This window comes from Apteryx rowi, unplaced genomic scaffold (assembly GCF_003343035.1).
Source record: "Apteryx rowi isolate R43461 unplaced genomic scaffold, aptRow1 scaffold_59, whole genome shotgun sequence".
NCBI classification, from domain to species: domain Eukaryota; kingdom Metazoa; phylum Chordata; class Aves; order Apterygiformes; family Apterygidae; genus Apteryx; species Apteryx rowi.
In genome coordinates, this window is record NW_020450860.1 from 1,434,923 (window position 1) to 1,447,373 (window position 12,451).

At 38.1% G+C, this 12,451-nt stretch overlaps 1 protein-coding gene across 5 annotated transcripts in view; it reads right to left on the reverse strand.

The window, feature by feature from the left end:
- The window catches only part of ARHGEF6 (Rac/Cdc42 guanine nucleotide exchange factor 6), a 46,481-nt gene extending 37,281 nt beyond the window's left edge, over window positions 1-9,200 (reverse strand). For 3 of the 5 annotated variants that reach the window (XM_026082663.1, XM_026082664.1, XM_026082665.1), the window contains exons 1-2: window positions 6,040-9,200; window positions 4,912-4,995 (exon numbers count right to left, since the gene is read on the reverse strand). In XM_026082663.1, the coding sequence (XP_025938448.1) occupies window positions 4,912-4,995; window positions 6,040-6,204 (249 nt within the window). In that variant the 5' untranslated portion in view covers window positions 6,205-9,200. The remainder of the gene's footprint in view (window positions 1-4,911; window positions 4,996-6,039) is intronic. The other 2 variants (XM_026082661.1, XM_026082662.1) reach the window with 2 other exon arrangements.
- Between the last annotated feature and the right edge of the window lie 3,251 nt (window positions 9,201-12,451).

The window sequence follows — 12,451 nt, forward strand, 5'->3', positions numbered from 1 at the left end:
AAAGGGGAAGGGGAAGGGAAAGGGAAAAAAGAGGAAGGACAGGAAAAGGGAGAAAGGACAGGAAAATAAAGGAAAGCAAAAGGGGAAAGTAAAGGAAAAGGGGAAAGCAAAGGAAAAGGGGACAGCAAAGGAAAGGAGAAAGCAAAGGAAAAAGAGAGAAAGGGAGAAAGGAGAAAGGGGGAGAGGAGAGATGAAGCAGAGAAGGAGAAGGAAAAAGGACAGGAGAAAAAGAGGGGGGAAGGACAGGAAAAGAAAGGAAAATCCGGGCTATTAAACTGGTAATTACAGCACTTTTGCAACACTTGGAAACGCGATGAAAGGGCTCCTGTGGATGAGCCACAATTCAGTCGAGGCAGTGACATTCTCAGAAACAACATGTCCTCACTGCACGGCAAACACAGCGCCTCTCTGCTGCATGCGTCCATCTGTTCTACGAAAACTCCTGCAGGGAGTGTGAAATTCCCCGGACATTTCAGCACAACAGCAGGCTGCAATATGGAAAGGAAATGAAGCACCGGACCGAGATCCAATGTGAAGCCAGGTTTTAAGGGATACAGGACTTTCAGAGACGCCCCGTACATCTGCGAGCAGGAAGTTTCCGGGACAATGGGTCCCTCTGAATTCCCGCAGGTGCTGCCAGAGATACCCTTTCCCTAGTGCTTGCACTGGTGGGTGCTGGGCAGGAGCTCTCCCTCCTGACATTATCCAGCTAGGGAAACAGGTCTGAAGCCAAAGCACAGTAGGGTCTGGGAGCACATTCATAGGGAGCTAAAAGGATGACAATTTTTTCATCTCCTCCCAAGACCTCAGTCCTAGCACAAACAGTTTGGTGAAGGTTGCAAACACCTCCAACTGCAACAACAAAAATGGTTTCAATTCCATTCACAATGGCAACAACTGGACTGCATTCTGTACACCTCATTCTTGACAGTATAGTTTAATCCAGCCATTGATTTATCTTGCAGATACCTACCTTAGTTCACAAAATCCAGGCCCTTGCCAGAGGCTTTGCGGTCATCCTAGCAATAAAACCCTACTGCTGAATGAAGGTTATGAGCTTGTGCTTCTTCAGCAGTGAGTGATGCTGTTGAACTGCTGTTACTCTGTGCATAGTGGTTTCAACAGCAAAAGCAAATACTGTAACAGTTCCTATCTGTGCTCTCAAGAACAGGCTAGGCCTGGAGTTTCTTGTGTGTTGTGCGGTACCATGTGACATACTACTCTCCCTTTATCTTTCAGGTGACTTAGCTTTCAGTCTGCTGTTTTAGGATCCCTTGCTTTCCACCTGCTTCATTATTTTTCTTTTTCATCACAATCTTTCCATATTTTCTATGCAAGACTCCATCTGGCCCCCGGGACAGAACATCTTGCCTTCCTATTCCCACCTCATCCAACTTGCATGCAACTGTTACCACTTTAGCAGTACTCAATTAATGGATCAGATCTTGGGTCATGTACACAGCTCAGAGGTGGAAGCCACAGTCTAGATAAAGTACAACCAGGTCATCTGTGCTGTTCCTCAGTCCAAACTACCAAAGAATTTATCTAAGGGTTAGTTCCAAGCGAGTGCCCATGTCCTCTGCCTAGTCCTCTGTCTCAACAGAGTCAGACTGATAGACATGAAAATTTTGGCACTGAAAAGCGGTAGGAAAATTTTAGATGCAGTCTCATTGTTTCATCTAATTACAGCACTTGTCTTGTTAGGAGGAGCTGATTGCCCTGCTTGCCTTCTTTTTTTGGACTAACACATTTGAAGCAGCAAATCTTTGCAGGGTTTAGCCCCAAGCTGAAGCTATGGAAAAGTGAAGTTTAGTTATTTATACCCTGGAATGAGATGAACTCTTCCAGCTCACACCACTGGCCTGTAGAGCTGCTGCAGCTTCAATGGAGCCACCTCATAGCAGGAAGGTCACATAGAGTCCTTTTCCATCCCTTCCACTATGCCCAAATGTTTCACTGTTTCTATAAAAAGGGAGAAGGTGCTGTTTGCCTTGCTGTGTCTTTCTTCTACTTCCTAAGATTGAGAGTTACCAGGACGACAAAGAAGAAGGGTAGGAGGGAAGAGTGTAGATGTAGCTCTACAGGGGTAACCTCTTGAAAGCCCTCCCACAGGAACAGATTGGAAAGCAGTAGCATTTCAATGGAAGGTCAGATATGGGGTTCAACCAAATTGTGTTGAAAACACTACCCTTTCAAACCGATCACCTTCCCCGCATAGTAGCAATGCTTGGTAAAAGTATGTATTCGGCTCCAAATGGCAGCTGTACAAACATGTGTGACAGAAACAAAAACAAATTTAAGGCATAGTATGAAAAGTAGCCATTGCTGTAGCAAAGTGTGATGAAGCCATGGGGTGCTAGGATGGTATGCTATCCTGTATGGTTATGATTGCTATGCTATCACGTATGAAGTTTCTCATGCTTGAGATTTCCTGAGATGAGGCCTTTTGTAGAAGTCAAGATATCCAGAGTAGAAGTCCTGACCTCTGAATCTTCTCAGAACTTCTGCTTTTGCTCACATCTGCAACAGGAAGAAAATCTCTGACCTTAACACACACTTAACAATCTGAAGACTGCAGAAGTACCTCAAATGCAATGGCAGGCTGTTTCTTTGTCTTAAAGAATGGGAGTCATTTGTGGCACTTGGAGAAGGGCAGAATTTGATGGAACCATCAGGTTTTTATTGTCAAATCCAAAATCTGAGTAACCAGCAGCACGGCATTCAGGGGACCCAAACCTGTTATTAAGATTAAAGCTTTCCTTGTGTTAGTCTTTCCTCAAGCTAGATTACTATAGCAGATTGTATTTTCTATGCTTATGCTCATCTTCCTTAGACATAACAAATGCCAAGTCACTGCAGTTTCATTGCTGAAGGATTTTGGAACAAGAAGGTTCCCTGTCTGTTCTGATGCTCCTAACGTGATTTCAGAGTAAATGTAGACAATCCCCCTCTGAAGGGCAGTGGCCCTTCCCAAGGCAAACTAAGCATCTGACATGAGGGACGGCCAGCAAAAGGTATGTTGCTTAGTCTCTTTGCCAAGAAGGTCCAGACAGGGCAACATTTAGGAGCAACAGAGATGGCAGAAGGATACCATGTCCCCTGTGGCCTTGCCTTCACAGCACTCAGAAAAGGTGGCGATATGGGAGATCTAGAGGGATGCATACCACTCTGCTATGTACCATGTCTTGTCCACCACCTGAGCTGTACCATCCMGAGCATTCCTCTGTGTGGGACTACAGAGGGGAAACAGGAAGAAGCAAAATTCCCATTTTTGCTTGGTGTTCTAATATGACTGTTACTAATATTTCTGGTACCATGAAAAAACAGTATGAAATCATCTACATTTGGCTGCAAAATTTAAATGCAAGCTTGAGAGATTTGAGCTTTAATTTAGCTTTAGAGGTCTACTTTCACAGGAACTGAGACGGGGCAATCACGTGCACTATGAAAGTAACTGAAGGCTCAGAGTATTTCAAAGATTACAGGGCTTATAAATCAGAAAAATAAAAAAATTGGAACTTTTTTCTTAAAATAAAACCAGGAAAGAAAAGCAACAAGTACGATCAGAGCAACATCCAGGGCCGGATGCAAAATATTGCTTGTCCCTAGTATATGGAAACTGTGAAGTGGGGCTGCAGTATTTCAGAACTAGCTTAAAAATTATGAGATTTTAAAGCATGACAGAGTTCAGGACTGTTCCCTTGTCTTCTCTTTTTGCAGTTTGATTCCTATTTTTAGTATTTTCCACCACAACAATTATAACTAGTTCTATTTTTTAAATAGAAAAATAATTTCTCAGAAAAACTGAAAAAAATCAYGATTAAGCACCAGAAGACTAGCAGCACTGATTTCTGATCTGATAGCCCTTCAGTAATTCTATATATCTATATCTGCTCTTAAAACTAGACTGCTGCAGTAGGCTTTTAGAAATGGATTACTGGGAAACAAGCAGCTCATTAAAAAAATTCTGGAATGAACGAATTTTCATGCTGGCCAGCTAAAAAGCTCTGAAGAGAAGAAAGGCTCTCTTTGCTTGTTTAGACCTCCAAAGGAAAAGCACAGCAACAGAGCTGCCATGGGTTTGACTCCTTCTCACTGTAGTGCATAAATAATTTTGTGTAATGCCCAAGGATGCTGTTCCCTGCTTCTAGCAGAATATATCTTCAGAATATATATATTTTTGCAATGTGGATAAAACTTCAAACAAGTTAGTGACAGCTCTTAGATACATGGTTCTTTTTACTGTAGAAATTTAAGGGTTATATCAAAGTTTTTAAAAATATTTTAAATGCATATGCAGTTGTAAAAATATAATGGCAGAATTATCTGAACTCTTAAGTGATGCATTTAGACTCTGATCTTGTAAATATGAACTATGTTTAGGCATAAGAATTATATAGGATCAGGAATAGATACTGAAAAGTTATCTTTTGTCTACATTAGAATTATTTGTATGTATAAGGACCAATTTATATGATATATTTGGCAGAATCTCACTTAATGCTTGTAAAGGGATAAAAATACTGCAGTACTAAGAATATTTCACCTTTACACTAAAGCAAGACTAAAAATGGCAAGCCCTAGTCTCTAATAATGAAAAAAAAATGCAAACCGGTCCACACAGCTCAACTGTGTTTAGACAGAATTTCTGTTATTGCTGTGTGTATTTCTATTTGACTGTTTAGATTCCTCTCAAAGTCTTGAAGGAATCTGTTAAGCTCACAGTCAAAATACTCTATTTCCAAATTCTCCAGCCAGAATATTAAATTACCCATATTCTTATTCACGTTACCAATAAAAAAAGATTAGGAACGACTACCTGTCCCTCTGGTATTTGGCTTCCTTTTAGAATATGTATTAAACAAGCACATTACGGGAACAAAATAATGTGAAAGATACAAGTTGACTTACCTCCACTTTAAGAAGTGCACAGCCTTTTAAGAACTCTTGAATATTACTGATGCAATCAGCTTCATTTTTAGGCTCCAGACAATACTAAAGAAACAAAATCCACCAAGATCACTACGTTACCTTCTGTATAGCCTCTATTCAGAAGGCCTGCATGAATATTGACATGTGCGTTTTATACTGAATTAGGGAAGCTTCTTAAGGGGGCGGATGGGGGTGGCAGGCAAGCTGTCGAACCAGGAAGAAAGAGCCACTGGAGGAAGTGATGCATAAATCGAAATGGTCGGCATCTTGTTTTGAATGTCAACATATGACAATGCCCTAAGTGGCAGTGGGAAACTGATAACCTTTAAGAACACACTGCCCCAAGCCATCATATATAAATGAGATAAGAAGCTAGCAAATTTTTGTTTTAAATAAAGGCTATTTTACAGAGTGGGGAGGAACCTGTTTCTTTCTTTAATTAAAACAGCTTCTCTTCTGTGTTGCCATTTCCTATCTCTCATCATACTCCTTCCCCTTCCCCCCCCCCCCAGTTACTTATCACTATTTCAAACTCTCTGCGTATATGCCTAGTAAAACCGTAATACAAGGTACTCAGATGGGTTAAATGGCTTCAATATAAGTGTATTTGCTGGACTTGAAATAGTTCAAAATGGCATGGATGCAAGGTTCATTTATTCCTAACCTCATCTTGTTCTCCAATGTATTTCCTGAATAGCAAGGTGTTTTACAGTGAGAATTCCAAAAGAGTGAATACATTTACACTGTTGTAATTTACTATATTTACTTAAATACAGACAAACCACAAGTCCATCTATTTAAAAACAAGGGGTTTTTTGACTTCTGGTAGGCCCAGTATTTCCTCTGCGACAGAAAGCACATGCGTAACTCACTGAACTACAACCTTCTGGGTTTTTGTGAACGTTAAAGAGAGAAAATCAAAAACCGAAAGCTAGGATCCTACTTTACCCTCAATTAGAATTAACTAGTAACTTAAACATATTGATCTTGTTGATACTCCTTGCTCATGCTGCCTACCAAAGAAAAATACATCCTAAAATGACCAGTGCAATATTTTACCAAACAGTGCTCTAGCTTCAGGCTGGCAAAATATATCTGAAGAGTTACCTTTTCTGCAGATCCCGGAAGAAGACGATTAATGAGTTTACAAAGCACTATTCCATCTTTCAGAGAAGTTTTCAGGAACTCCTCCGGATCCTCTACTATTTTCTTGGGAGAATTCAAAACTCCTAACGAAATAAGCCATGTTACAATTTGCTCTTCTGGATTCATCGCTGAGAGTTCTGCCTTCAGTGTACTTCTGTGAGCAACTCGCTGTAACCCACATCCGTGATTACATCTTCCTGCTTCTTCTGGCGTTTGCAGAGCTTAAGAGTGAAACAACCTTTTTTCACTTGGCACTGAAACGCACCAAATTTTAAGAAGCAGAACTACAGTTACTATAATGCAGGAAGCATCCTTGTATAATGGTTTCTAGTACTCTGTTACTTCAAAGGGATATAATGAAAGCAGATCTACTACACATTTTCAGCATTCCTGAAAACAGAAGCATTCTGAGTGGATACTTACATTGTAACAAGGTCTTTCACAGTTATTTTCTCGTGTCAGATGCCATCCTACAACCTGGTAAACTTGGTCTTGTGGCTATTGTCCAATGAAGTAAATGTCAGTACTTCCTAGTACACTGTGATATTTACAGCAATAAAATTGCATTTCACATTAAAGATGATTTGGGGGGAAACATGCCATGCAACCTTTTAATAAAATTTAATTTTTAAATTTCTGTGGCAAAAGTCTTAATTTAAAATCATTGCCATTTTACAATAGTTTTCCATTTGCAAGATCTGATCGTGATTCTGATCATGCATGTCAAAATCTTATTTTTTTCCTCAACTATTTTATACAAGAAATATACATATAATCCAAAATGTTCTTTTGCAAGATTACCATCTGTCAAAGCAAACATCTTGGATAACTGTGAAAACTTCATAAAACAAATTGAAGTCTTTTTAATATAAAGCAGAGAATGAAAATTTTGAACTATTTTACTTGTCCCATTAAAGTGTCCCTTTCTACCAGCACTCTACAGGATCCACTGCATGAAGACAGAGTAGTTTTAGGAGTTTTTCACCCTGCTCTACAGTAGTATTAGCCAGCACTATTGGTGATGCTAATTTAGCAGAGGTTATCTCACAGTTTTCTTCTTTTTAACTGTCCTTTCAGCAACACAGATAGAAAACTATTCCGTTTTCTAACCAGCTCATGATTCCTAAGTTAACTAGAGCATCAGGGATAGAAGCAATGAAACAGAAACAAGTAATTGTCCTAGAGACCAAAAATTCTCTGACGATGTTCTGAATTATAAATCAATTGCTGTGCCTGTTCCTTGAAGTAGCTGGTTTCAAGACATCACCTCTCTTGAATTGCTTAGGCTTATAATTTGAGGTGTAGGGAGAAAGAGAAGAGCAAAAGAAGAAATTACATGCAATAAAAGAGCGCAGTTTTTTGTGTCCCCACTTTCCAGGTCTTATGATTGGGACACACCTAAGGATCATTTTCAATAGCCAACAGTAAGAATTCACAACCGTCCTTTTAGGTTTAGACTTTTGGCCACAGGATGCAGGGATGAGTTATGTTTTATACGAAAATACTAGTAACACTAGCGGCTGCCAGAGTGAATGGTAACACTGACTGAAGCTAAATCACAAAACTCTTACTGCCATCTGGTAAAGTTCATCTATAGCTATCCATATGTGCACAGAACATTTACTTCAAATTTATAATTAAATACAAGAACCTCAAAATAGGTTTTTTTTTCTTTTTTAGTTCTCATGAGCAGTACTACTTTGTTTGTGGAAGTGTGTACTTGCAGTCTCCACTTCCATAGCTTGCCATTTCTCAAATCTGTAGTAGGCAAGATAATTGGTAATGCTCATTCATATATTGGGGACCACCATTCACAAATGGAAGACACCCACTTCAGTAATCTTAATTAGAACCCACCAGTTTCTGATGTAGAGCAAGAGAAATATTTCGAGACAGGGAAAAATCTACACCTGCTTCATTAAATTCAGTATTACAAACTTGAACACAAAAAAATACTTTACCCATTCCCTCCTCCAAAACAATTATCTAGCCTTTTATTTTTTGATACAGTCTTAAGAGTTCCATACCTATTTTGCATGCATTAGTTGCAACCATGATTAAATGAAAATAGCTCCCACATCCTGGACACTTACCAACAGCTTGAAAGACTGACCCAGAGCCATTTGCTCTCACACATTCAGAAAGCCCCCAAAACATAGGGTACTCCGATTAACCACTTTGAGGCCAACTTTTACATCTTTCAGAAGAAGATAAGGACCCAACTGAAAATGTACCTATTTTTTCACCCATTCTCACTGGTGAATAATTCTGCAGCAGAACCATGGCTATCAAGGTAAATCCACAAACAGAGGAACAGTTTCTTGCTTGGTCTTTCCTTGGAAAAGTTATTCTCTTATTTCAACATTAGCTATCTGCCGACAGGGACAAATCAAATGAACTGTCAATCACCTCTTGCAGAATCAACCTTCACCACCCAGGTACCAATAAACTTTTATTTGCAGCCTTAATGACTGATAATGACTATATTATAGTATTAGCTTAAAAAAAGGGCGTTGGTCTACATCCAATCAGCAAAGGACACTGATAGTATATAGACTGTAACAGGAGAAAATTAGAATAGTGTTTACAAAACATTCTAGACTTTTCCCAAAGCCAAATTTGCTTCTAAACTAGAGACTTTCAAGAATGTAATTTGAGTCAGTGCATAAGCTAATGGGAATGTAGCACTAATATAACATATCTACCATTTTAGGCAGACAGGTTTTTTTCATACAGTAGCTCATGTGCTGGGATTACATTTTAGACAGGATGATCTGTTGCAGCCTAAACAGCAGCAGCAAGACTATAAACTACTGTGTCTTTTAATAGTACAGCATATTACGCATTCTTGAAGAAATCAGGTACACTCTCTTAAGACCGCTTCATAACAATAAACTCCCATTACTGTATAATAATGGTTATTTTTTCCACCATGTAAATGTAGCTAAGAAGCAGAGATTTCTTTAAACAAGCAGGTAATACTTTTGTTTGACAGTAAGTTTATTAGCTCTGGAAAATAATGCAATTCTGCCCATCTGCTTGCTACATACAGGTAGACTCACTCCTAGAGTCTGCAGTCTATAACTGAAGCTCAAAGGGATATTCTTATCCCAAACCCAAAGGCAGTTTTAAATCCTTTCAGTAAGAAATGCATGTTTTCTTCTTAAGTTAATCCTTGTAGACTAAGTGCTGTTTAAATGAAATCAGTTTGTCTACTGCACAAGAAGTCAATATAAACTTTATTAGCCATGACTGTGTAAGGATTTCCATCAATCTAAAGTTAGTTTTCTATATGAAAAAATGATGTCTGAGGATTACTCTCACATATCTTGGCACATCAACACATACGAGGGTACGAACGCACCAAAACCTAGGCAATTAAGGAAACACCTCGTTTCTATGGAATTGTACATGTATAAGAGGAGGCACTGCTGGCTGGAGTTTTGTAAGAACACCACTCTGGGGATTTATCACAAATGTGGTCTCATCAACACTTCCTTCCTCTCGTCAAAAAGGCTCGGACAATTATACCACTGTTAATGTAAAAATGTCATACAACTTTTAATGGTCTCTTTCTTTGTGAAGGATACCCTTTTCCTCTGTATTTTGGAGGGCTCAAACTCACTTTAATGTAACTTGCTCCTTTTTCAGCACACGGGGAAAGCACTCTATGTGAAGACCAATGCCGGAATGTTCTTCTGCTGCACAATCCACTGATGCATGTATACTGACTAAAAAAAGGGCTTACTCTTGACTCTTGGAAAAGGTTAGCTACAGAAACAGCAACTGGTTTCCACTTATCTAAGAGCTTCTTACATCCAAGAGATTAGTAGCACTACTTTCAGATGCAATTCCTGAATGAAATACACCCCTCTAAAACAAATACTGGTCAACACCATATTCAAAGCCCAAGTTTTATATTTTGTTATCCTTCGATTTTCCAACACACATCCACTGCTCCACTGCCTTCTTCCAGTCACCGTAACTGAAAAAAGGAAAGTCAAGTTAGTACACTCTCAGAAACCAGCAGACAGTCAAAAAGGCTAAATCATCTTTGGGTTGATCAGTATATTTATACACACACAATGCAAGTATTTAGGTTCTATTCAACTTGTGCCAAGGGTATGAAAGTACATCAATACTTAACTACAATAATCAAAACGGTCTGAGGTCTACCTGCATTACTTTTGTACAACAGTGTCTCCAGGGTGAGCACCAAATAAAGGTTCTGAAAATTCCAGTGTACATTCCCTCAAAACTGCCCATCACAAAATCCCACTGGCACTCAACCATTTCAGGATAATATTCAGGAACCCATAATAAACTTGTATGCACATACACACATCTGTAAATAATAATGTGTTGTGAATTGAATTACAAATGCAATTATTATTGATACCAATTTATAATTAAGAAAAGGCAAACAGCTTGCTGAATTAGTACAATTACATTCTTATTTTTAGTAAGACAGCATTAGCTTTCCTGCCATGTAATCAATTAAGTCCTAACTACTGCTCCCTAAACTAACATTGTCACCTTTCCTGTTAGAAAATTCGGAAATGTTTGTAAGCTGCAAAGTAGGCTAAGGAAGTGTATTTTTATCTTGAATATCTTTATTAATTACAACATGGTCTACTAAGTATTAATCTATAGTAAAACAAATCTAACTTTCCAAAAAGAGAGAAGCTTTTTCACTTGCCAAGGGAATTGAAGCTAATATGGTACAAACATATCCAAAAGCTGAAAATATTCTGACAAAATCTGCAGGGTGATTTGGCAAAACTTTGTTAAGTCAACAACGATGCAGCATATTAAAGGCAATACCTCACCTCTTTATTAGAGGATTCATTATCAGGGCCAGCCTCAAACTGTGAATTTAAGAGTTTATTTTTACTAGTTCTTGGGAAAAAAAGTTTACTTATAGACACATTTCTCTAATCCAGCATGGTGTCATACTATTGAGATCAGTGATTTTTGAATGAAAAACAGGTTATGTTATACAATTTGTTTATTCTTAAAAAAGATACTGTAGTTCAAATAGTGTCCTTTCTGGAAGGTTTTAATAGTGATTTTAATACACTAACAGTCATGCTTAAGAAGAACACGAAAATGAAGAAAGTAGGGGCTTTTTTTGTTGAAATTGTATCAACAGTGACAGATAACTTGAAGTTGGTCAGGTAGCAGTTTTTCTTTAATTAGTTTAGTTCTATGCTTCCTCTGACTCTTAGCAAGGAAATACACATGATGTTCCCATTGCTTTCTTAATTAAAATCCAGTACCCTGAAATAAATGCAGACTTTTTCCTCTGTATCAATGTAACAAGAGTAATTTGTCAAGAGTCCTCTGACAAAAACACTGCAGATATTTAGATGCTGTGACTGAGGCTTTAAATCAAAAAGAATAAGTTTAAGTAAACTGAAATTACAAGTATGTATTATGCAACATAACCTATCCTTCACACAAGACACAGCTTCCCTACAATGATTAACAGTGTGTCAGATGAACACCACTGTACCAACTAAAACTTTTCTTTTTGCCATTTAAAAAGTTGGTGCTTAAAAGCAGCATTTGAAATTAACAGCAAATTATGTTCTTGTATTTATAAAGTACTTTGAAAACCAATCGTTACATAAAGATGTTTTCTCACAATACTTCCGTAAATGCACACAGTTTTTACATAAATATTTTCCTTGGAAGAGGGATTTGCCGTTATCATTTACTGTATACTAGCTTTTAACAGACATCACACACGCTAAAAAGTTATTTCAAATCTTTTTGTGACAATTACTTGGTAGAAGAGTTTTCCAAAAAGTTGCATTAGCATGACAGCAACTACTGCTTTCGTTCTTTTTTTCCTGGTGAGCACCAGAGGAACAGAATCTGATGGTCACTCTTCTACATAAAGTCTGAAGACAGTTGCTCCTGTATCTGCTCGTCCCTCCACTAACAGAGAATATCAATGTGTTAGGCTTCAAAGCCAGGAAACACAGCTGACCTACAAAGTTTTGAATCATTTTTGAGTTGCTTGAAAGTCTACTATTTAATCTAAAGATCTTTGAAGAGAGAAATGCCTAATCAAAGACTACACGGTTTAGTCACTTAATTTCATGTTCTACCTATTTAACAAGACTGATTAAATGTCTATACAGACATTTATTATTCCAATTCTGATTTTTATTTTTTGATGGTCTTACCTTACACTAAGATTCCTAGACTAAATAAATTTCTGCAGTGTGACTGAGGTGCATGTGTAGTAAGTTTATAATCTGTTGTACCCAAATTGTACCCCAATTTCTGCAGATGAGAAGTCTCTCCTTATCATTTCTAATTTAGAAATTAAAAGGCCTGCTTTAACCTTCTGCTCCTCCAAAAT